We start from the raw sequence: 26804 nt of genomic DNA on the forward strand, positions 1-26804 counted from the left end.
ACCATGAGTTAATTAGCCCTGCCCTTCTAACTGACGGCAGAATTGGATAGATAACATTTCAGAACTGCAATTTTCACTTCTGCACCAGAATCTCACTACTCCCTTGTCTTCCAAGAATATATATTCCTTTGAAAAGCACAAGCAGGTCATTTAAAGCCTGAATGAATTGGGAAAAACTGACATCTTTAGATACGTGATGACCAATTCTTTGGCTTACATGAAAGGAGTTTAACAGGCATGATTTGCAGGAACGATGATATTTTGTTCTTAAGGCTGTGAAAGTTGGGGCACCCGGTTGGCTCAGTCAGTTAAGCAGCTGCCTTCGGCTCAGGTCCTGGGATAGAGTCCCACATCGGGCTCCCTGCTCTGCGGGAAGTCTGCTTCTCCCTCTTCCTCTGCGGTCGGTGTCTTTCTCTCAAATAAATAAATAAAATATTTAAAAAATATTTGAAAAAAAGCAAAAAGACTGTGAAAGTGAGCAGAAATAACATTGGTAACAGTGAATAGAAACAACAAAATCTGCTGCTTCATAAGGTACCACCTTCACTATCTTGGCATCTCTAAAATGTCTTTGAGTGATGCTACATAGGATTTGGGTTTTTGAAAGGTAAGGGTTTCCATAGTGGGTCTATGTCACAGAACTCCTATTTTCTGCTGGCACAATGGATTTCCTTAGCTATAATGTGGTATTTCCAATTTTAAAAATTTTTTTCAACAAATTCATAATTAAAGAGAAATCAAAGAACTTATCTTGAAGAAGAGTTGTTATCCAGTGTTAACCAAGGGCACAAGAATGGGCACGAGCAGATGATAAATGTGCTGGAATAATCAATCCCCTCAGAAATACAGGATGGCCAGAAGAGGCCTGGAGCAGATGGTCCCTGAATTCTGTGCCTCTAAGTGTGAACACCTAGAGAAAATAAAAGATATGGGACTCTTTGTACAAAATTTACTAAGAATTTCAAAATGGCATGATAGATTGTTTCCATTATTAAATATCACTTTATGGTTTCCTTTGGATATTTAAGTGATATAATTAGAAAGGCTATTAAATTATAAAAAGGTAAGGGGGGTTTCAATTTTTGAATAATTGGGATATATATGGAAAAGCAAGGAACTTTCTGTCAGACATAAATTTGAATCCTGGCTCTTAATAATGATGAAGTTTCAGTTTTCTTATCTGGTTATAGATGAGGAAACCACAGTACAAGGACAGTTCAAAACTTGCTCCAGTTTTTGCCAGTAGAAAGTGTTGGACATGGGGTTACAACCAGGCAATCTGGTTCAAGGACCACTCCAATCACCGCTTAACCATCACCTTCCCATATATGCATCACTGGATCATCCTGGACACTAATCATTATTAAGAACAAAAATAAAACCCACAATTCAAGCACAGATTTGAGGCTCAGTCACTATATGATGACTCTTCTGTTCCTATAGTTTTCTAGCTCTCTGACATTAAAACCTTGAAACTTTTGCATAATTGGAAAGTTATATAAACCAGGAGATAGTCAATTGTTTTTATTGCTATTGCTTAAATCTAGACATAAGATTACAAGAAACAAATCAAACAATAAGCAAAACAAAGCGATTGATCAATCAATAAATCAAACAAATAAGTCAACAATAAATCTTTTGGAGACACAGTGTATGGTACTGTATTTAATGGAAATCCCTATGAAAAGTATTTCTTCCCAGATGACCTCAAATGTATTTTTTCAGTTTCCTCATAAATGCTCTTCTGATATTACCATTTAAAAAAATATAAATAAAAATAAAGTCTAATGAAATCCCTAAGGAAGATAAGTAAATTTGGGGAACAACAGAATAAAAGTAAAACCACCACTGTCCATTTAATGCCTCATTTTGACAAAGAGAAAACAGATTGGGTTTTCGTTATCAAACATATTGACTGATTATACAATTGCTGATAATTGTGAATTTGCAGATTTGACCTGGAAATACTTCGCAGTTTCCAAAGAATTGCTATTAAGAGTCAGGGTTGGTGAGAACTCAATGACCTTGATTCTAAACCAAACTTCTCAGAAGTCCATGGAGCACACTGGGGGCAGGAGTGGGGAGACTGCATGGGAGGTCTACCATAAAGGCTTAGATCTTTTCATTAGAAGAAAGATCCATGATTTCAGTCACTGAGATCTAGAAACCTTTAGGAGCCAGAAGAGTCATCACCTAGTAATTTAGCATCAACTCTGTGGTTTAGTGGTGGTCTTTTTCATGTTTAAGAGGGGGAATTGTTCAAACAATATAGTTGGTTTGAAATACATCCAGGACCAATGCAAACACCAAGTGGGCTGCCCAGAAACCACACATTGTTTCCTTCAGACAAAAGATAATGATGCACTAATGAGTTTTACCCTTTACTGCCCTCTCTGGAACACAGCCTCAGGAAGAAAACCCACAAAACAAAATTGTTAGTCCCAAAATTTACAATATTATGCAATGACCCATATCCCTTTTTCTTTAAGTGCTAGTACTTGTGTTGTTAAGTATTTGTGTTGTTTAACTCATAAATCCCAACCTCGTATAATCTCAAAAGTGCCCTCCCAGAGAGAGAAAGGAAATGAGTAAATGAGGAAAAATAATAAAAGCCTTACTGATATAGAGTACCTCCAAGAGGCTTAAAGTACTTCTGAGATATTATCTTACTCTAATGTCTTTTGACTTCCATCAAAGGGGTGGGGAGTAACAAATTAATATTTTAAATTATGGAGAGGGAAAGTGAGGCAAAAAGACATTGGACTATTAAGTCCCCTTAATAAAAAGCTTTAATAAATAAAACTGTGAGTGGAGAAAAAGTTAAAAATCAATCGATTGGACTTGTAAGAGTATGATATATGTTGAGGATTTATAGGATTTGTTGTTGTTTCGGTGAAGAACAAGCTTAATGGCACCACTCACATCACATACACTGAAATAATCCACAACCTTTCTGTAACCTCACAATCTTCCCCCTCCCCATTCCAGCCACCATCTCCTGCCTATGTGCTCATGCACAGCAAAATTCCGTTTCTACTTCCTTATCTCTCATTCTCACCTCATCCCTACTGAATGTGGCTTCCTTTGAAAGCATCTCCATTGAAATTGCTCTCGTTCAGTAGACAGTGGCCTCCATATTGCCAAATCCATGGGCCAGGGTTTTTTTTTTTTTTTTCTGAAATTTCACCTGCATGATCTCAGTAGCATTCCAAAGACTTAACCACTCCTTCTTGAAACATCTTCTCTTGGCTTGTGTGACATTTACTCCTCATTTACTTTATTCACCTCTGGCTGCTCCATTTCAGTCTTCTTTGCTGGTTCCTCCTTCTGCATAACGTTTTAAGACAGGAGGGCCCAGAGCTGTTCTGGGCACTCACTCTTCTCTAGTGTCTGCCTAAATATGCTCATCTGTGTCCCTGGCTTTAAACACCATCTTTCCCCCACTGTCACCTCTTACCTCTCACTGTCACCTTTAGACTCATATTAACAACTTAACTGATCCTTTCCACTTGGATAGCTAATTAGACATCTCACTTCACATGGCCAAAATCAAATCCTTGATTTCTGTCCTAAAACTGCTCTTCCCTTAGTCTTTCTGATTTCAAAAAATTTGCTTCACTCTCAAATCTAACCAAATATATGTTATGTTGTCTTTATCCTTGAAACATGTCTTAAAGCCATTTCCTTCTCTTTTTCTCCACCACCATTATTTTTTAGCTAGATTATCCCAATAGCCTCCTATATGGTCTTCCACTTGCTTTCTGACCAATGTATTCCCCTTTCTTCATAGAGTGGTAAGAGTGCTAAGGTTTTTAAGACGTGAAATTAGATCATACCACTTTGCTACACTAAACCCTGTGCTGCCTTCTCATTCGACATATAATAAAGTCCAAACATTGTAGTCCACAAGACCATATATGATCTGGTCCCCGCCTGCCTCCCCCCCATGCCTTGAGACTGTCCCCCAGCTCACTAATCACTAGCCACCCTGGCCTTTCTCTTGCAAGAACATGACAACTTGTCCTCACCACCGGTCATTCCTGTGCTAGGCTCTTGCCTCTTCCCAGAAAGAAGACCATCACCCCTTCTTGGTATTGAAGTCTTAGGTTGTATGTCCTCCTCAGAAAGGCCTTCCCTAACTAACCACTCAACCTAATGACACCCCAGCCAAATCATTTTTTCTCCCATCATCCTGGATTTTTTTTCTTCACAGCACCTCCTGCTATTGGAAAATATCTTAGTTTTATAACACTTCCTGGTTTATTACCTGTGCACCCTCACTAAAATGTAACTTCCAGGAAAAGTGGGACTATGAAACAACAAATGAACTATGAATTTTAGATGAATATCTTAGTATTTTCACTAAGTATTTTAGATGAAAACTTTATAAGGAATGATTAAGTTACTTTTTACATACAGAGCTTATGTTGCTTTTTAAATCAGTATGTCAGGGAAGTAAGAAATGTACTGTAATTAGCATGGAGCAAAGTAATTACATCAATTGTTAAAAATTCTTACCATTAAAGCCCTCTACCTGTAAGTTTTGTAACAGAAAGCCCATGTACAAAAAACAAGAATCATCAGGAAGCCTTGTTAAAATGCAGATTGTTGGAGCCCCAAAACATCCCACCTCCTCTTCAGAGTTTCTGATTCAGTAGATCTGGGGGGTGGGAGTGAGGGGCAATTTCTAAAACATTCCCAGGTGATATAGATGTTACTAATCAGGGAACCACACTTTAAGATCAAAATTTATCTGTAATTAATTGTGAAAAGAGGAAAAGGGCCCTAATAGGAAAAAAATAGGAGGAAATTTTATCCATAACTTCCAGAATTATTCTACTAACCTATTACTGAGCTATCCAGAGAAATCATTTTTTAAATACTTTATACTTATTTTAATATAGGATATTATCTCATTTGATGTCAAGACTCCTTTTCTTACCTGATATTTATTAAACACGCATATAGATGTTTCATACTGATGCTCTACTCACATGTTTCCTTTTTTCTTCACTAGCAAATTCTTCTCCTGTATTTATCTAAAGACAATCCACCCCAAATAATGTTTGTCTCTCACCATTCCCTTGTATTGGAACTTCAAAATTTCTATTATATTTAAAATCACTTGACATGGTAAACTGAGGAGATAGACAACCAATCAAAGATCATTCTCTGCTTCTAGTCAGCCCCTATCTCTTCTGGGTTCTTTGGCTTGTCAGGAGTTCTGAACTCTCAGTTTCCATGCTCATTCTTTTTTTTTTTTTAATTAATGTATAATGTATTATTTGTATCTGGGGTACATGTCTGGGATTCATCAGTCTTACAAAATTCACAGTCCATGCTCATTCTTATTAGGGCCTGCAGCAGCTACCTCATCCATCTGTCCCTGGACCAAAGACACTTGATTTCCTAAACAAATATTCAAACCCATTAAATCTTAGAATCCAGAGGTCTCTTTGTGATAAAGTAATGGTATTTCTAGAGAGCTATGTTAATGTGATACTCCAAAATTCACATACACAGGTGTTTATTATTGTATTACTTGTAAAGTTGAAAATCGGGACACCAGCTAAATGGAAGAATAATTAAGTACATTGAACACTCATATGTGTTAGAAGATTATATAGTCATTGAAACTTATTTATACATCTCTTTAATGTTTTCTGAATTCTCCAAATTTTCTACAAATAGCAAACAGAATTTTTGCAACCAAATGAAATTATTTTAAAGACAAAAAGATTAAGCTTTTAAACAGAAAAGCAAGTTAACTTGGATCATACATATTGCCACTGTTCACCCAACAATGTCCTTGAAGGACAATCACAGAACTTTCATTACATATGTTCTCAGAGGTAAAGCATTTAATGTGCTATGAATCGATCCGTGTACTTTTTTGGTTTTGTTTTTGAGAACAATGGTTGATTTTTACTAATTTAGATTTTAACCATAAACAGAATTTTGTTCAAAAAATAGTTTTATATTAATTTCTCTGCTTTTTTAATTAAGACAAAATTCACATACCATAAAATTAACCATTTTAAAGTGCACAATTCAATGACATTTTAGTACATTCACAAAGTTGTGCAAACACAAATTCAATCTAGTTTCAAAACATTTTCATTACCCCGAAAGGAAATCTCGTGCCCATTTCCCACTCCACTCCAGCCTCTGGAAACCACCAATCTGTGCTCAGTCTCTATGGATTTATGTATTCTTGACACCAGTCACTTTTTTTTTTAGTAATTTTTTTTTTTTTAAAGATTTTATTTATTCATTTGAGAGAGAGAGAGAGACAGAGCGAGCACAAGCAGAGGGAGGGGCCGAGGGAGAGGGAGAAGCAGACTCCCTGCTGAGCAAGGAGCCCAATGTGGGACTCCATCCCAGGACCCTGGGATCATGACCTGAGCTTAAGGCAGACACTTAACTGACTGAGCCACCCAGGGACCCCGATACCAGTCATTTTTTAAAGAGCTATGGTTATCTTTTAAAAAATGTACACATTCGGTAAGAATACTTGGCCCTGGCCTGCCTGCTTATTGTTCCTTGCCTGCTCTGGAGTAGCCGGGCGAGGCCTGGTGTCTTCCACATGACAGCCCCTCAAATACTGACTACAGCTCCGAGGGATCTCTCTCCCTCATCACCCAAAACTACCATCGCCGGTGCCTCTACCAAATCCCTATGATTTTCTTCATATTAAACATACAGATTTCTTTATGTGGCCCCTTTCCCCATAATTGATTCCTGCTATGGATTCTCTTTAGCTCTTCAAGCTCCCACTCCATGTGTGTTGCCTGAAAGAGCCCCAAACTCCACGGAAAAGTCAGAGGAGAGATGGGGACACAGGTCATGAGAATCAGACAAGTTGGTCCCTGTGCTGCAGGCTTCTGCGTGTTCTGTGACTACCACCCTCCACTACACCCGAGTCGCACTGCCCAGGTCCCTGGTGCAGCCCCTCTCCCCCGGGCCCCGTGCAGGGATCTCTCCCAACCTTGAGATCCACGGAGCTGCAGAAGCCACAGCAGCTCACAGGCTTGAGAAGAAAGGCATCCTAAGTGGAAACATACATCACAATTATTTGCAAATCATCTCCCTCACATCTTCCTGTCACAAACCGTGAAAGAAGTCCTCTACTCTAAACATGGGGAAATTGCTCACAGAAAGAAGAGATGTTAGATCTAAATTTCAATTAACTTTAGCACTGATTGCTACGTATCACTGGATTAGTCTCTGGTCCTTATTAATGAGGATATAATTAATGAAGTTTGCCCTGGGCAGTGGACCAGAGCCCAGATAATTTTATTTTAGACAAATAATTTAGACTGTGTTTTTCAGAATATGGAATGCTTATTATAAATGCCATTTCTCAGGTTCCAGCCCAAATCTTGGGAATCAGAACTCCTGCAGTATGTGGTCCTAGGATCTGCATTTTTAACAAGTTCCCATATGTGTCATAAGGAAGTTTGAGGACCACTTATTAAAGAAAAAAAGTGTCCTATATTGAATTTGTATTGAATGCAAACAGTAGATATTGTTAATAGAACTTGCTCTGTAGAAAAATGTGCCAATCCGTGTGTTTGGAAAACGATATGCTCGAAAATATTCGATAAGCTTCGCTTAAGGTATAACTGGCTCTATTTGATGTTAACAAGAAACATTCCTTAGAATTACTTCAAAAGTTCAGTAAGGGTCCTTTTTATTTACATTATTTATAATTAGGCTGATCCAAGGAAAGATCTAAACAGAGAGTTATAAAAAGCAGAATGGACACCAAACATATCATGAGCACATGTGCATTCAGTAAATATTTGCTGCATGAATGGTACACTTATAGTTACTTCATTTCCCAAATAAAAGGCAAGGACTGATTCTTAATCTCTCAGGTTTTTCCTTTTTCTCAAATATCAGTTGTATTCTGGCTATTTGAATACTAGCAATTATGACATCTGTAATTTCTCTAAAATACTAGATATTTGTTCATTTATTCAATAAATATTTATTGGTCATTTTCTATATGCTGGGACCTGGGCTAAGTTCCAGGGATATGATAGTGATTAAAACAGACTTGATCTCTATTCTGATGGAGTTTTCCATTGAAGAGGACTAGTAGCTTAGGTGTTTGGGGGAGAAGATTAATTATTTGAAAATCAAGGTAAATCTCAGAAAGAGTATGAGGAACTTCAAACCCAGGTATCAGGTTGGCCCTTGCTTCATTTTGCTCAGCTTTTCAGGGTGATATTGCTTGGGTTACTGATGTTGTGGTTCAGAAAGTACTTTCTGTCCTTTCCAGTTGGCCTTTTGACTTCACTTAGAGTAAATTGTTAAATATTTGGAAGGCTAGATAATTACGGCTTACCAACATTTTAAAGTATGAAAATCAGAATCCATTACATATTATCTTCACTTTCTTCCCTCTGCAATCTTGCTCTCACCCCACTATGTCTCTAAAACTCCTCCGCCCAAGACTGGTGGACCATCAATCCAGGGAACACGTGTCAGTCTTCCCTCATCTGACTTCTTAGAGCCTGACTATCTTTGCCCTCCTTCGGCCTCCTTTGTAGGTTTCCTTTTCCTCAGTTCCTGGAAGAGCTTATACCCCCAGAGTTCCACCCATAGCCCACTTCTCCTCTCGCTCTACCCCTGACTGATCTTACTACCCCCACATAATGACATCCCTTCAGATCGACCCTGTGAGGCCCATCTTGTACCAGACAGCTTTCCTGTGTGTGGAGACTGCCCTGTCTCCTCCAGTCAGCTCTCCTGTTCTCTATCATGGGAAAGCTAGCCTGGTCCCCGGTTTCCTGTTGCCTGAGGCAGATACCGGGTTTCCCAGTAGGAGACTAGTCAGCTGTTGGGAGTAATCCATGAAAGAAACAATGCTGGATGTAACTAAAGGGCAATGGGAATAGAAGAGAAGGAAACATTTTAGGTACTTGAGCTTTACCATGTTGAAGTGATTGAATGGAGTCAGGCACTTACGGGCCGTGCCACCCAGGCACCCCATCCCTTCTTATACTCTTAATTAAAGTTTTGAAGATCTTGTCGATTTAAATTTTTTGAGATTCTCTCCCTCTCCTTATCCCTCCCCCTCTGCCCCTCCGCCCACATGTGCACTCGCAGGAGCTCTCTCTAGAATAAATAAATAAATAAATAAAATCTTTAAAAAGAAAAAAAGACTTTCAAACCCAAAACCTGTCAAGTTAAGATAAGAGGAGAAGGGGCTCCTGGGTGGCTCAGTCAGTTGAGTGCCGGACTCTTGGTTTCAGCTCAGGTCCTGATCTCAGGGTTGTGAGACTGAGCCCCACCTTGGGCTCCCAGCTCAGCCTGGAGTCTGCTTGAGATTCTTCCCTTCTCCTTCCTCCTCCCCCTCTTCCCCTCCCTCATTACCCCCACCCCCCCACACACACTAACACTCACGCATGCATGCTCTCACGCTCTCTCTCTCTGTCCTAAAATAAATAAATAAATAAATAAATAAATAAACAATAAATAAAATATTTAAAAAGAAAAAAGCCTTTCAAACCCAAAACCTGTCATAATAGGATAAATTCTATGGGGGACAACTAGAGAGAAATATGAAATCAAGGAAAAATATAATGTACCATTTCCTTTCAGGAAGTGTTTCTACATGTATTTTTTTAAAATGTATAATAGTGGGCATAAAATATAGCTATGGTATTTAGCTGATATGGTATTTAGATTCCTATGGAGACATTAAAAAGAGTTGGACGCTTAACCGATTGAGCCACACAGGTGCCCCTGAAAGCCTTTTTTTTAACCTCGTCACTCTCCTGTGACCAAAAGTCTATATGCAAATTTTAATTCTGTTGCTATAAGCTTTAAATATTTAATGTTTCTTGCTGATGAGTAATCATACTCATTAGAGATCAGAATAGTATTTGATCAAAATAGCATTAATAAGTCGCAAATTTAGTAAGTAATTATTAAATACAAAAAGGTAAATTTTAATTATTTACCTCTCTTGAAAAGCTGCCCCACACATGGAGATTTACCGTTGTTTATATTTTCACGAATAAATGCTAGTTATTGCCAGGAGGAAACAAGACTCAGCAGAAAATTTCTACCATGTAGTATATGTGTATATATGTGTATGATTATATTTTGTATATAATATACACTAAGTAAATCTGTTCACAAAAATAGGTTGTAATAGAAATGTGTTTTCTAATAGCAATGTCTCAATTTCTTAAAACTTTTCAGACTTACTTGCATGTAAATAATCACATAATACTCATCAAAAAATTATTTTTGGTGATAGATCACCGGACCATTTAGATCTTCTTTCAGTGTTGATTAAAAGCAAATTATTGGAAACAATCTGACATGAAAAAGAATTCATTAAAATTTACTTTTTAGTGAGAGTTCCAATATTTAGAATTGTTCTTTCACTTGGTACCCTGGAACCTTCCTTATACCCCAGGCAAGATAGCACAGTAGAAGTAGTGTGGATGAGAGCTGTCCCTTCCTTTTGTCAAGTGGGGGAAGGGATACCGATAGAGGCAGGAAGGGAGGACTTGCCTGGCCTATTGCAGACACCTTTAGTGTAAGGACAACTTCTTGGGCAGGTCTCTTTGAAGAGAAGGAACAAATGGAGGCTGAGGATTTGAATATTGCTTCATCGAAAACTACCCTTGAACAATACCCCTTGGAAAGCCTTTTGGTCACCCCCAGGACTGTACCTATGCCAGCTGGAAGATGAGAGATTGACCAAGAACTTCAGGCCAGTGGCAGAAAGAGCAAAGAGAGGTGGACAACAGTTTGAAATAAAAGGAGGATAAGGACCTGCAAAAATATTACTAGTGAATCATAGGCAAGTCTATTAGACTGTAAAAAAAGTTATTCCACTTTGAATAGTTATGTTGACTTCTGATTTTGATAGCTTGATATGTATTCAATCATTATGATGAAAGGCTTACATAAAAAGCATCATTGCTACTGAAAAGTTAACCCAGTTTCAAGTTCTTCTTTATAGTTTTTAAAAATAAAAACATTCTCATCTATACCAGTGTAGCTAAAACCTATGTAATCATTCAATCTTTCATTCATGCATGCATAAATAAGCATTTATTAGAACTATTCTGTAGACCAACCACAAGTCCGTATGGAAACAAAGATTAAATATCACGTCTTCCAACAACATACACTCCGGTGGGGAGAATGCACAGCCCATAGCCGCACAGTGGCCTGTTGGTTGTGATGAGGTAGGTATGATAATGGCAGAAATGAAGAACACGGGAAGCACAGATTCTGTCACAAAGGAAGTGGAATTTGAGTGAAACTTAAATACCCACCAGTGGTTGAAGAAACAGTATTTCAGGCAAAAGAAACAACTGTGCAAATGATTGCAGGTAGAAAACAACCTTGCATGCGGTAGGACACATACTTTTGTGTCTTTCAAGCATAACGTGGTATTGTGAGGGGATAACATGATGAGACTAGAGGGGACAAAGATCACAGAAGGCTTGTACACTGTGCCAAAGACTTTGAACTTGTTCATGATGGGAAATCTGAAAAGGGAAAACCGAAAGGGATAACAGAGACAGATCTGCATGTTAGGATGTTCACTCTGATAGGAGCCTGGAAGGTGGATGTGAGTGTGAGTCTGGAGGCAGGGAGGCCAGTGAGGAGACTGGTGTAATGTTCAGGTGATGAAGACCCAAACCAAAGTAGTAACAGTGGGGTTTAGAAGTGAGGCAAGAAAGACAATAAGGTCTTGTTAATGGATTTAATATGTGAGAAGATTAAGTTTGGATATTCTCCATACCCAAATAAAAATGATTTACATACTGAAGAGTTTTTTAACTGAGAACATTGAAGCCCAGAGATAAGCAGTTGTAGGGATGGTTAATTCAGTGGTTTACCAATGTAATCAAGAATCCAGTGGCTTTCCATTTTGTGCTTTATATTGCAAAGGTTTGACTTTCATCCCATGCTGTACCCTCCTGGTGGCTGCTGTGACCTCAGTCACCAGATCCTTGCACAAACACAACCCAGACCAGAACAATAACTTCTTCTGGCATGTCTCTTTCTATCAGGGAGTAAAAATCTTTCCCAGGAGGCTATTTCTTACATCTTATTAGTCACTGACTTGGACCTATCAACTCTGTACTCCATGGTATGTAGAAGTGCCCATGAAGGACCTGGACTCCAGAACCTGCACAACATTGTGCTTTTATTAGCAAGAAGAATGAGGACATTAGCTCTCAGGTAGTAAATCAACTGGGGCCTGCCCGGACTCTCAGCTTTTTGGCCTGGGGGAAATGGATAAATGTCGTGCTCTTTATGGAGATAGTAACTTTCAGAAGAGGAGCTGAGTGAAAAAACAGGATGAGATTTGGAACATATAAAATTTGGGGTACCTATAGGGCATCCAGGGAATGTTTGGTAGGCAGTTGGGTATAGCTTCTGGGAGTCATGAGCAGATAGCAACTGGTGGCTAAAGTCTTGGCATGGATGAAATTCTTAGTAGGAATGTGAGGCAGGAGAAAACAGGGTTATGGAAAAATCCTTGGGGAACACTATCCTCTAAGAGGAAGCCAGAGAAAGAAAAATCCATAAAAGACATCAAAAGACTAAAGAAAAAGAATAAAAATACTTTTGTCATGAATTCCAGAAGAAGTGAAACTGGGGTACACAGTTTTGTCAGGCTTTCCTACATGCCTTGTCCCATTGATATCCACTGTCACACAAGTGAAACAGAGTAGCTTGAAGTAGAGAGTGTTGATGGGGTGCATGGGCAGGATGCTTTTGATTTTGCTCACGCATTTCAGACAGGACCCTCTGATTCTTATGTGTACACAGACAGAAAATCTATACCCTGCTGTCAGAGAAGTGGAAGCCTTTTGTCTTAGAAGGCCGCTGTGAACACACAAGGCTGTCCTAGGAAGACTTGAGGAAAGAGGTTGAGAAGCACAGAATCACTGAAGTATGACTAGTCCCTTGAGCCACAGCCTAAAATCTTCATCTGAAAATAATAATAATAATAATAAAGATTCTGCCTAATGGCGACAGAGAACAATGTCACTGCCTATAAAATCCTTAATGGATTGCTTGTAATTTCTTCCTTCCTTTCAAATAAAACTCATGATTCTTTTCACTCAGAGAGTACTTGGATGATGACTGGATCTCAGTGCCACACTCCTCATGACAGCAACATGGAATGGGGATGGCAAGTGCCATTAACACCATTTTACAGAGGGGAACCCAGGGAAGCTTAGGAGTGAGTCACACAGGGTCACGAGATGGGCAGCTCCAGGCCCAGAAACCATGTTCTCACTCTCATTCCCAAGTGGCTCTGCTCTTGAGAAAAGCAACCATGTGTGTAGAAGCTTACAGCGCTCAAAGAGCTTTCCCATCCATTTTCTCATTTAACTTAATGCTTTGCTGCCATCTTGCCTCAGAGTTACATTTCCCAGACTGAGTTTACCCCAACAATTGTTTCAAAGATCAAGAACTCTGATTACAAATTCCTAAATGATACACTTGCTATCCAGAAGTCGAAGTAAATAATGACAGTATCATTTCTTCTTTGGTTGAAAACCTTTTTTTAAAAACACAATATAATTTTTCCAGATGAAATTAAACTTCTCCTGGAACAAAACGATAGTCAGTGTTCCACTCAGGCAATGTCACTTGGAAAAGTAAATGAATCCATTTGGATTTCAAACTTCTGAGTCATGTGGGATGTCCTGATCATTCTACTTTGAAATTGCAAGCCACTTCCTATTCTTCTCATGACAGTTCAGAAGATTGATAGTTAGTACTTCTTATTTTTCCTTTCCTAATGTTTTAATTTCTCTCCTTTACTTATAATAAGTTGCAATCACTCCCTTTCAAGGTACAACTACAGTATTTGAGCTTGGTGATCAACTCCCTTGTAATCAGAAGGATGCAAATTAAAATAATAATAATATGATGCCATTTCAAATTTGTCAGATAGGCAAAACCTAACAAATCTGGTAACACCAAGGGCTAGCAAGTATGTGCATCTGCAGGGACTCACATATTACTCTGGGTGGGGAGAATACTGGTACAAGCCCTTGGAAAGTAACTCGGCAAAACTTTGCCAAGCTCAAGTTGTACATATCCTGTGATGTAGCATTTCCACTTCTCAGTGTCTCCTCTAGTAAACCTATAACAGATAGGTATCAATAAACACACACAAAACTGTTCAGTACTGTTGGTAACAGTGACAAAGTAGAAGCAACTTCACTGTCCCCCAGTAGGGTGAATGTATAAACTGTGCTTTAAGATTCAGCAGTGGAGATGAATAGACTCCTTCTAAAAACATCCACATGTATAAAATCTCAAACACCTATTGTTGAATTTAAAAGTTGCTCAAAAAATAAAATAAGTAAAATAAAATAAAAGTTGCTCAACAAGGGTGTAGTACTATATACATGTGACGGTCAAATGCGTGCACACAAACATGCCCTCATATGCAAAACACACCAGTAAACATGGAAAAGCACCAGCAGGAATGATAGAATCAACTTCAGGATGCTGGTCATCTCAGTGACAGTAGAAGGATAAGAGAACAAATCTGTGGCTTTACCTATATTATTTTACTTCTTTCAAAATTGAAATAGATTGCAAAATAAAGATAGGAACTATTAGTATCGTTTTAATCTTGGTGGTGGGCAGACAGGGTTTATTATATGTTCTATTTTGCTCTATGTTTGAAATGTCTCATAGTTGGAAATTTTAAAATTCAAAGCTACCTTTCTAGCAAAAGAGCACAAAGGGAAAGGGAAAGCAATGACTGAATGGGAGAGGAAAAGTTAGGAATAGGATTTGGCAAACTTTTTCTGGGAAAGGCCAGATAGTAAATATTTTTGACTTCGTGGGCTGTGTCTCTGTCCCCCCTACTCACTCGGTCTTTGTAACACAAAAGCAGCCATAAAGAAAATGTAGCTAAACAGGCATGGCTGTGTTCAATATAACCTTACTTACAGAAACAGCGTGCAGGTTGGGATCTGCCCATGGGCTATGGTGTGCTGCAGATTACAGTTGCTGAAAGTAAGTGGCTTCAGCAGACAAGTGATTTTAGGCTAAGAGGATGATCCCAGAGCCAAGGAATACCCACCTCAGTTGGAGACCTCAGCCACAGCCTCCCAAACTAAGAATCTATGTCACGGATGAAGTACCTTTGGCTGTTGAGGTTCTAGTAGTGAAACTCATAAAAATAATCGTTGAATTCTAACACCGTTGGGGGTTTTGTTTGGAGTTTGCTGTTTGATTTGGATTCCGTTTTCACTTGAGCCGTGGGAGCAAGTTTATCCCAGATGTGCCTGCCCATATTCAGCCCTGGGTGCTTCCCTTCAACCTGCCAAGGATGTCTAGAATTCTTACTTAGGTCACAGAAAATGTTTGAGCCTCATCTCATTCACCACGCATGCACAGCCCTGTACTGCTTTGACCTGACCTCTAAAACTCAACAAGGTCACTCTGGGAGTGAGTTAATCAGCTTAGCTGAACCCTTGGCCTTTGGTCACTTACACCTTTTGGCAGGGAGGATTCAGCACTGCAGCAGGCTTTCCTAGAAATCAGGAAGCATTACTGCTCAAGCTCCTATTGCAGAACCCCTTGAGACTTCTAGAAAAGGCTGATAGAAGGGGCCAGTTATTTCTTAGCTGCCTAGATACTATCCTGGCCTGTGCAGCCGTTGTTCTGATACCAAGAAAGGCCAGGCCCCAGGGCATTACTTAAGAAGAAAGTGCTTTTGCCGTCTCTCTCTGTACACAACCCACGTTGACGGACCCAGACTGCTTAGCATATCAGCATTGACGGTCCTGGCACCCCTTGCAAACTGAGAACATTGTCAGGCCACAAGGATGGTTAATAAAACCGAAAGGATTTATTTACGAGTTTCTTCTGAGACAAGCCAAACACAAGATGTGAGGGTAAAATGAAGGATGTTGGTGCGGTGGGACCAGCGATTATGGCAACATTCCTGAGAGGTTAATTGTATGCGAACCATTTCTCTGAGTAGCAAAGTGATTCAAGGCCAAGCAGGACTCTGAGTGCTAACTTCAGGTCCTGCTGGGGCCACTGACATGTGTGTGCAAGTATGTGTGTGTGTGTGTGATAGTTAGTGAACTGAAGAAAGAGGCATACATGTTCTCTCCCCTGAGGACCCCACAAACTAAAGGGCTAGTGGAGAATGTGCCCTGAGCAAAAACTGACTCAGTTGCTTTAGTGTCCTTGATTGAAGTGAAAAGCCTAACAGTCACTGAAGCAAAATACCTCTTGCCTACTTACCTGTCCTGACATCGAGATTCCAGATCCTTGGCAATGTTCCTGTTGCTACATGTGAAGGAATAAAGAAACGAGATGGAGGGAAGGAAAGAGAAGAGCCTGGGTTGGCCCCAGTCCCCTAGCTGTATCATCAGCCTCTTTTCCTGGTCTTGTAAAATGAGAGGTTTGCTTTCCTTCTTAGGTTCTTGTGTGACGCATAACTTCGAAGGGTGATTGCCAGATGTTGTGAAAAATATTTCAAAGAGTTCAAAGAATGCATGTTGTTAATCATCACATCTAATACTGCGAATCTAAGAGTTTTTACCCCAAGTTGATCAGAATATGTTTTAGTTCTGTTCTCCCTGACAACAGCTAGGACCTATTGAGTGAAAGCATGCAACTTTGAGCCTATCAAAGATGCATGTGGAGCTGTTCCTGGAACTAGGGGTTGAGGACCAGGCTGACTCTGTAAATCTTTCCATGGCTGGGACTTAAAACTTTTGGTTGTGTTTATTCAGAATGTTAATAATTTTGGAAATTATTAAAATGGAACCAACATACTTTCTTTTTAAGAGACTATTGAGATCACAAATCATTCTGCAAATATAATAAGCTGTGTAAGTTGAATGAGTCCAATACTCAGTGCTTGCCATGAATCTGCTGGAAGCGTGGCCATTTTCAAGTGACAATTCATGTGTGGAACTAAGGAGGCATAAGGAAAGTTCTTTAAAAATTCGGCCTCAAAATTTCAGTACTTGTACTGCACAAAAATGCTTTTCTAAAAAAAGAAAATCTTTCCTTTTTTCCCCCCTCTCTGTTCTCAACATTTTTACTTCCCTTGTCTCTTGTCATTACATTTGCCTAAGTCTGCACTCTTGGCAGTGTCCCTGCCCGCAAGGATCCTATTTGCAGTTTAAGACACTCATTAGCTGTTACTTCCTGGGCCTCCCCTGTTCCTTGTCCAGGACGAACTGATGCTTTTTCCTTGTGTCCCCCCTTATCCCCTGGGGCACTAGCCCATGGAAATCACTGGAAGCAGTTCTTTAAAATACAGATCTCAAACTCCACCTCAACTCTACAGATTCAGATCCAGATTCAGGGGTGGAGCTGAGGAATCTACATCTAAAAGCATCCCAGTGATTCAGATGTTCTTGGCTGTGCAAACCTATGCCATTCATTGTGCCTCCCATAACTACAGCACTGTCATCTGCATGCCAAAATGCAGGGCATTCGTATTTCCTTCAACACATATTTACTGAGCACCTACTATGTACCAGACACTGTTCTGAGTGCAGGATAAACAGGTGGTCCTTCTTTCTTGGACCTTACATTCCAGTTGGGGAAGTCAGACAATGCAAAATTTAATAAGATCCTTCGGTACTATCTTCTAAGATGCTAAGTGCCAGGGACAAAAACAAAGCAGGGATGAAGGAGACAGTGAATGGCAGGCTTGTGATGAAGTTACCCATGAAGGCCTCACTAAGGTGGTGATAATTGAGCGGAGACCTGAAGACTGTGGTAGAAGGCCATGTCGATATCTGGGGGAAAGGCAAACGTAAGGCCCTAGAGCAGAAAAACGCCACATACATTCTGGAAAAGGAAGGTGGTCAGTGTTGCTGGAGCAGAGCAAGTAGGAGAGTGTAGATGAGGAGGTCCATGAGATGAGAACAGGGAGAGCAGATCTTGTCAGGGCTCATCTGACACTGGAAGAACTTTCTCTTTGTCTCTGAGGGAGGTACTGGAATTCACAAGGCTTATTACAGTTTGTTCCAGAATAAATACTCAACAAAACTTGATAAATGAAGGAATTCTCTGCTATGTGGTTTCCAAAAGCCTCTTGTGGTTTACACTTAGACTAATAATGACATATAGAAATATTTTAGCCTAGATATTTTAACACAAATTTTTATTTATTTGTTTGAGAGTGAGTGAGTGAGTGAGTGAGATCACAAGCAGGCACAGAGGATGAGGGAGAAGCAGACTCCCCAGTGAGCAGGGAGCCCAACGTAGGGCTCAATCCCAGGACCCTGGGATCATGACCTGAGCGGAGGGCAGGTGCTTAACTAACTGAGCCACCCAGGCGCCCCTTAACACAAATATTTTTAGCAACAAGATAGCTATACTCACCTGCAGCCAGGATGCATGGAGCCAGGATTCAAATATTTCACATACTGGCCATATGATCTTGATAAGTTGTAAAGGCTCTCCATGCCTCAGTTTCCTAATCCATAAAATGGGAGAAATAATATTACCTATTTCATAGAATTTTGATATGTTTACACATGAAAGGAAACCATAAGAGGGATGGGTTTTGAACACCAATCAATGTAAACTATTATTATTAGCAGAAATATATTGATAAGACATTGATAATAGTTCAGGGAGTTAATATATTTAATATTAAATTTGAAGTGTGCATTAAAGAACCATATAATGTTATATATATATATAATTTCTACCTGCCATTTTGGTGTGTACATGTTAAAGGAATGAGAGTCTCATGCAGTTCTAGAGGTGGTAAAATACCCAGGGAGGCAATGAATAAACATGAATATGATGGTGAGGATGACAAGGATAATGAAGGAGCTACAGTCATCAGGAGATAAGGATCATCTCTACTGAGGGGTATTGCTGTCCCTCGAGGGTATTAATGGAAATATAACAATGGAAACTATGAATTAAACTTCAAAGAAGTCCATCTTTCAGTCAGACTTGGTTTGCTTCCTACAGGACATGATTCAAAGTAAGTTTCTCTCTAGCTCTAGCTCCCTGCACACTTGGGTCACGAGGCCCTATAACACAGAAGAAATATTCTATTCATGTGGGTTACCATTGCATTGTCTAAGGCAGTTTTAATACAACCTTGGCAATTCCTTGGCAATTCCTTCCACGACTGGAACGTGGTTTCCACTACAAGAATCTAATTCATGACTCACTTGAATTAACTTGAATATTTTTGTGCAGATGTTAAATGTAATTTTTTATTCCTAACAATTACCAGAGGTTGTAAATATTACTTTCCCTGATCTGTGTCCATTCCTAAGTTTAGTACTCATTTGGAAGAAACGTGTGAACCATGCCCACCTTTCCTTTACTTTTTGCTAATATTCCTGATCAGATCCACCTCTTGTGGTTATTTTCGGTGGCTCCGGAGGGAGATGGCTGGCTCCTGGACATTTCTCAGTTATTGTGCAACCTTGGGCCAATTACTAACGTCTGTGGGCCTCAGTTTCCTTCACTGTAATGTAGGTATAATAACCTCCAACTTAAAACTGTTTTGAGGATCAAATGAGGTACACGCGTCATGTGCATAGGACAGTACTGCTCACGTCCTACATGAAAATGCAGTACACTTGTTAACTATGACTGGCACTGCGGCAAACCGGCGTGGGCTATTTTTGGCGACCTTTGCTTTGTAATTCTTCCGTAGCTGTTCAACATGTGTACGTGTTCTGTCTTCTTTTCTACTTACCCTTGCGGCCCTCGCCTTGCCTTCGGGGAAGCCTTTCGGAGAGCATCCTTGCTGTCCGCAGGTGGCCTCTAAGCCCTCTCACTTCCCAGCTGCCCCACCGGACTGCAGCTCCTCCTAATGAAACCAGGAAAACCAGCACCCGCCCCAGCCAAATGCTCTCGCTCTTCTCTCGTTGCAGGATGTTCTGGAAGCTCTCCCTGTCCTTGTGCCTGGTGGCCGTGCTGGTGAAGGTGGCGGAGGCCCGCAAGAACCGGCCTGCGGGCGCCATCCCCTCGCCCTACAAGGACGGCAGCAGCAACCACTCGGAGCGATGGCAGCACCAGATCAAGGAGGTGTTGGCCTCCAGCCAGGAGGCCCTGGTGGTCACCGAGCGCAAGTACCTCAAGAGTGACTGGTGCAAGACGCAGCCGCTGCGGCAGACGGTGAGCGAGGAGGGCTGCCGCAGCCGCACCATCCTCAACCGCTTCTGCTACGGCCAGTGCAACTCCTTCTACATCCCGCGCCACGTCCGCAAGGAGGAGGAGTCCTTCCAGTCGTGCGCCTTCTGCAAGCCCCAGCGCGTCACCTCCGTCCTCGTGGAGCTCGAATGCCCTGGGATGGACCCTCCCTTCCGACTCAAGAAGATCCAGAAGGTGAAGCAGTGTCGGTGCATGTCCGTGAACCTGAGCGACTCGGACAAGCAGTGAAGCCCCCGCGGCGGGACGCAGCTCGCTCTGCGCGCCGCCGCCGCCGCCGCCGCCGCCGCCGTCCCCGTCCTCTGAGCCCACGCACGCGCTGCCCGGTGGCCCCCTCCGCCGCAAGCACGTTTCCCGGGGCCGACGGCGCCCTTGTCACACGCGCGCGCCGCAGGGGGAGCTTCGCTGTTGTGTTCCCCGCCGACCGCGGGCCCCTCCTGTGCGTCCCAAACAGGCTGCGTTTCAGGCCTGCGGGCCGCGGCTGGAAACCCACTACCCACCAGCCAGCGGTCGGAGAGGGGGCCTTTCTGGGGCTGCGCTGCCTATGTGGCATTGATGTTTCCACCGTGTGGAAAAGCGAGTCTTTCCCGGGCCTCACCGTACACTCCAGCTCCCCTTTTCCCAGGAAGTGAAGGATGCGGCCCTCACCCCTCTCCTGCTGGGCCCGGGGCCCTCCGGCTGCGAGGTTCCCCGGTGAAGGGAGGGTTGCCCTCGCGCTGCTGTGATGCGGATCCGGACGATGTCCGTACACAGGGAGGTTCTCCTAACAAACCCGATAGCCGAGAAGACGACTTGAGCCACTGGGATCATGAAATGGGCTTCCCTGGGGACCTTGCTCACAGCAGGCCACACTCTCCCCCACCCCCAGCCACCACCACCTCTTCTTGCCCACGTCCCCCACCTCCCTCCCCCGCCCACATCCGTGGACTCAGATGAACTCTGGTGTGCATGCTATTATCGCTGCAATTAGAATATTATTACACACAAAGGTCTCCATATTAACGCTGGTTTTGTAATTGACCTGTATTGTAAAGAGCTGTTCAAAAGCACTATAGACCTATCCATGTATTGTTTCACGAGTTTGGACTCTGGCTTTGCAGCACCATTCTGAGTAAGGCTCACAGGGGGGTTCACTCAGTAATAATGCCTGGTCAGCAGTTCACTGTCATGCACCTATTCTTAGATTGGGCAGGGAGAAGGCAGGTGATTTTACATTGTGATTTTACAATGAATAATATTTCACTGAAGGTACTGAAGCATTGCAGCACAAGGTAGGACGTGCGTTGGGATGGATGGGTGTAGGGAGGGGACTCACTGGGAAGTCATCAACAGGGAACTCAAAAGCCCTGTGATGTTTAATATGCATATGTGGTGTGAGAAGGTCTACTATTTTACTACCATGACACTAAACAAACAAACAAAAAAATTCCTGGTAAAAGAGAGAAATATTTAAATATATAAGGAGTCAGGTCACTTTGTGGTGTAGGAGAAAGTAAAAGATAAAATATATAGAATAGAAATCTAGTTAAGCTATCCTACAGAAGCTTCCTTTTCAAAGAACGGACTTTTTTTTTTAAAGGATGATCAAACATCAGCTTACCTTTTATTTTTATAAGGAATCAATAAGGTTTTCATGTTGCGGTCTCTTGGCAGAACAAAGCTGACATAATTTATTTTCTTGCAAAATTATACTTAGTTTCAGTCCCTTTGCTAAATTGCCCCACAGAGGCTTCCCTGTGAGTAATGTTTATGGAATCTGATAAATGTGAATGAGATGTTGGTGGGAATCAGCATACTTTGAAAACCTTTCATTGGTAATTTCTGAGCACCAAGTCTCAAGTACTGCTGCCAAGGGCACTCAGAAAGGCCCATTTCCAGGTTTGTGGGACCCTCTACAAACTGCTTGGGGGACTGAGGCTTCCTGACCTTAGACAGTGATGGGGGCGGGTCTAGGTGCATTCACCTGGAGATCAAGGCGTGGTGTGTCCCTGACTCCATTTCCTGCTTCTACACTGCAGGTTTCATTTCTGTCTCTTCTGTAACTCCATGAGCCCTGAGCAGAATGTGCTGTTGTAAAAAGGGGTATTGGTTTTAGAAATGGGTATATACAGCCCTGAATCAGGAGGCAGAACTCAACAGAAATCCTTGAAGGCTGGAACCTTGGGATGGAAAGAAAGAGTGGAGAGTGTGTCCAAGTTCAGAAATTATTTTTGCATTGAATAGAAAACCTCAAGTCAGACTCAGTGCAGAACACACAGCAGAAAAGCTGTGAAGGAAGGAGGTCCACATGACCCTAACAGAGGCCAATGGAGTAGAGTAGGGTGGGAGCGGATGGGAGTCTCTGGCTGACTGCAAAGCCAACCCTGTCATTTTATTAACACATAACCCACACAGATAGAGGAAGGATTAAGCTATGAACTCACAGAATACAAACATGAGCACACTCTCTTTGAACCCAATTGTGGGTGTAGCAATAGAAGCAATATGATATGCTGCAGTGTGAAGCTCCTTCTGGGGGTTCTTATATGTACAAAGTTTACCTTATAATGGCTCAAATTGTATTTAATTGTTTTTTTTTTGTCTGTTTATAAATGAAGAAAAGCTATAAGTATAATGTAATTATTTTATAGGTGTACTATTAAATTATAGAACAAATAAAGATACTCTAGGATTATATGTGATCCTGGTGTGATGTGCCATAAAAATGGAATTCAGAATTTGTTTCAGTGGGCAATGAAGGAAGCACTGTGTGTTCAGAGTGCTTTTGTCCCATCATGGTGAGTTCAGCCCTTAGCCTACGTCCTGCAACCTCCTTTGGGACCGGGCACCTTCAAAGAGAATCAGAATCAGGCATTCAAGGAGCAGAGGTGATGGGGATGGCTGTCAATCCTGGTCTTGGGGAGTTTCCAAGCCTCTTACAGATTGCTCAGCAGCTGAAGACAGAATTCTTAAGCTCTTCTCATTGTGCTCTTTGAATAAGAAATTCTGAATGAGGAAGTGTTGAGAAACTGCTGCAAATAGCTCATCCTACTGTAATGCCCAGGGCACCACACTTATCTCTTCAACAAGCCAGAACTTGTCTTGAGTTTTGTCCATTTTCACATTCACTTTTCATGTGTCTCAACATTTCTTAATTTAAATACTTCTTAGTTTCACAGTGTCTCTATTTTTCAACTAATTGACTTATATCCCATTCAAGTAATTCAATTACCAATAAAACAATAAACACTATAATAAAATTGCATATGATTGATTTACTGTATGGACTTCAAAGGAATTAAATTTAACTTAATAATAATTTATCTTAGTTTATGAAATGGGACAGAATATTCCACTTAAATGAGGCTAAGATATTTCAGTTCACTTGTTTCTGAAGTTGGCCAATAGATTTTTAAGTTATAAAGTCAATGAAAATGAATTTGTGCTATTGAGTGAACAACTTAGAACGTATGTATTCCTAGAAAGCTCATGTGATGATTGACTTATCACCACTGATGATTAGCTCTACATACAAGATAACCAATATGACCAAATCATAAAATACAGTTAAAATTTGTTGATCATCAGGTTATCCTTTGAATCCTTCTTAACCTCCACCCACCCTTGCTACCCTCTTCACCCAATTCCACTGCCATTACTTCTCAAACACAGCAGGCCATTTACCAAAAGGGAAAAATGGGAAACCAAGTAGTTTTTGTGGTGGGGGTGATGATTGGATCTTTTGGCATTTCTGGGCTGCTGATTTCTCTACCACTCAGTCTGGGATACATAAGGGGAGTTGGGGGTAGGGGAAGCCCGGGAAATCGCTTTAATGTCACTCCTTGGATCCCAAGGTTCCTACCTGATCTACCTCTTTTCCCCCAACTTTTAGAGCCTTATTATGTTTGAGATATATATATATATTCCAGAGTCTTTAGTGGGAGGCGTAGGCAGAATGTGTCTACTCCAACTTGTCTGGAATCAGAAGTCTTATGAATCTTTGTAAGATTTACTGCCTATTCTCTAAGGTTTATAGTGTATAAACCTTAGAGTTTGGTGTATATATTATGTATAAACCAAGGCCTCCAATATACTTTCCCCGTATCTCTCATCTGGTCCTATTACATGATGCCAATCATATGGTGAATCAATATGACATTTTACAGAATGTCCATAAAATCCAGGTTATTTCAGATTGCATCTTGATAAAGGGTGTAAGAAACTTGCAAAGACTTGAGGGCAAGACCATAAAACCATCGTTTATCCCAAGGGAATGCCAATGGCATCCACTTCGTGTTCCTGATAGGTGTGGCTAGAAACATATTTGCAAGATCAAGTGCTGGAGGCTATTTTAACCTGTTCTAGCAAAACAAAACCAAAAACAAACAAACAAAAAATACATTGAGCACAGTAGCTGCAACTGGGGCTACTGTCTTATCATCTGCCATGTTCTATTTGATTTTTGCAAGAACTTGCCTGGGGTATGGTAGGAGTTATCATAATATTCAACTCTTTGAAAACATTAGTTTACTCCATCTCCTTTGGAATTCAGCATTGTTTTTCATTTACTCTTTTTTCTGGGGTAGGAAGTTTCAGAAACTTCTACTTGCCCCTCCCCACTACAATAGTTCTTATTCAAGAAATCAAGGAATCACTGTGAGGGTTCTTCAAACTACCAAGGGTGTCCCTTTCAATTATGCATTTGGAGATTAGGAGAAGGACCACCAGATTGGTCAATAGAGTAGTGGGCCCTCTGAGAACCAGACTGGCTAGGACTCTGATAGCCTTTATATACCCCTCATTTTAATGTGCAGTGGTGTTGGTTTATTGGGTCTCCGGATATTTGTGTAAATTCAGAACCAGTGTTCAATAATCTTCAAAAGTTCTGAGTATTCCTCTTTTTTCCGCATAGCACATTTACCTGAGTAACTAGTCTTAACTCCCCTGGTTAAGTACCAGAGGAATAACAAATAAATATATCTGCCCTGGTATTAAAGGGTCCTGACTTCTAAAGAATCAGCCCCTCCTTCAGTCAATGGGTTCCAATCTGATCTGGAAACTGAGCAAGGAATTGTGATTTTTTACTGAGATACTGCCCTCTGTCTCTGATAATCCATCATTGATTTCTTTTGACTATATAAATTAAGCAATACCTGTGTTGACAGCCCATCTATCTCATATCCAGGAACAACACCATGTTCTATTAACTCCCAGTTGGGACTCTCTGGATGCCACTCCAATCCCATAACTCCTTGCAACAGTTGTGCCCACGATACTCCTGAAAGTTGAGCACTGGCACCTGGCTTCTATTATCTTGAGAGCTCGCTACTCTCAGGTTGATCAGGGAGCCTAGTTTTTTAACAGCATCTCTTCCTACTGTTAGCCCTGGGCTACAGACAAGTGAACTTCTCAGTACCATGCTGCTCCTAAAACAAGCACAGGCAACATTGCTTTACTGAACACAGGCTTTCCTGGGACTGTCATTGGCTGGTGGGTTTTTTAGCTTTACATGGCAGATATACCTTAGCATGCCCACTTCTCTGAGCCTGAGGATCCTTTCCTCCACCATCCATCATAGAAGCTCTTGCATTTTTTTTTTTTAAGATTTATTTATTTATTTATTTGAGAGAGAATGAGAGACAGAGAGCATGAGAGGGAGGAGGGTCAGAGGGAGAAGCAGACTCCCCGCTGAGCAGGGAGCCCGATGCGGGACTCGATCCCGGGACTCCAGGATCATGACCTGAGCCGAAGGCAGTCGCTTAACCAACTGAGCCACCCAGGCGCCCAGAAGCTCTTGCATTTTTATTTCATTGAATATGGATCAGTTTTTGTGATACTCTAAGAATCATGCTGGTACCCTATCACGTGGTATTTGCCACAGTGGTAAATCTTGAATCATGGGAGAGTGCTCCCATGGTGATACGTAGCTTAACCCTCTGCCCCCCTCCTTGATCCAGCACCTTCAGAACACAAGCCCGTACTTACTTAAGCTGGCTCCTGCAGTGACTTTGCCCTTACCCGTTAGCTAACCCAGCACATCCCGGGTACGGGTGGGTGTCTAACGACAGGCCCATCAAGTTCAGAGGAATTGACGAGTTTGAGATTCTTGACAATATTTATCAAGGTATTCTCATCCCAATTTTAGAATTTCAATCCTTCCTTATTAGGACCTTAACCTTGGCACAGAAGTCTTGCTGGAGCTAAGAATCCAAACTTTTCTGAAATAGCACTACTTCTACAATTGAGTCTGCCTGACTGCAGGAGACTAGGGCTTAATTAAACTCTGCCAGAGACCACATTGCTTTCATATTCTGAATGAATTGGTCATCAATCACCCTAAGTCTTTTTTTTAATCTCTTCAATAAATCTATGCCACTTGGAAGTTGTTACCCAATTCCAAAGTCTGTATAGTCACACTGTACCTTGTAATTCTTTTTTTTTTTTTTTTTGTGGTGTACCTTATAATTCTTAAGCACCGAAAGTACTGCACCAGACAGGAGTCCCCTCACAAACATCCCACCTCACTTTATTCCTGGGAGAAATATTAACAGTGCATGCTACAGCATGCCAGGGGCCATCTTTGGCAATTGACTGGCAAGTGATCCATCTCCAAATCCTGTTTTAGAGTACACTTTCTGGACCAC

General features: G+C 41.2%; 1 protein-coding gene and 1 long non-coding RNA gene across 5 annotated transcripts in view; one reads left to right on the forward strand and one right to left on the reverse strand.

Annotated features, from left to right (window-relative positions):
* GREM2 (gremlin 2, DAN family BMP antagonist) overlaps positions 1 to 22855 on the forward strand; it is a 107671-nt gene extending 84816 nt beyond the window's left edge. For all 3 annotated transcript variants that reach the window (XM_032389484.1, XM_032389485.1, XM_032389486.1), the window contains one exon: positions 19905 to 22855. In XM_032389484.1, the coding sequence (XP_032245375.1) occupies positions 19905 to 20412 (508 nt within the window). In that variant the 3' untranslated portion in view covers positions 20413 to 22855. The remainder of the gene's footprint in view (positions 1 to 19904) is intronic.
* LOC116622796 lies at positions 391 to 19997 on the reverse strand. 2 transcript variants are annotated; one of them, XR_004297619.1, is made up of 3 exons: positions 19727 to 19997; positions 18382 to 18475; positions 391 to 910 (listed from the first exon to the last, which is right to left on the reverse strand). It is a non-coding gene; the product is annotated as an uncharacterized LOC116622796 (long non-coding RNA). The 2 variants fall into 2 exon arrangements; XR_004297618.1 differs by lacking the exon at positions 391 to 910 and adding an exon at positions 9510 to 17992.
* Positions 22856 to 26804: the final 3949 nt, after the last annotated feature.

Source organism: Phoca vitulina, unplaced genomic scaffold (genome assembly GCF_004348235.1).
Source record: "Phoca vitulina isolate PV1807 unplaced genomic scaffold, GSC_HSeal_1.0 scaffold54, whole genome shotgun sequence".
NCBI classification, from domain to species: Eukaryota; Metazoa; Chordata; class Mammalia; order Carnivora; family Phocidae; genus Phoca; species Phoca vitulina.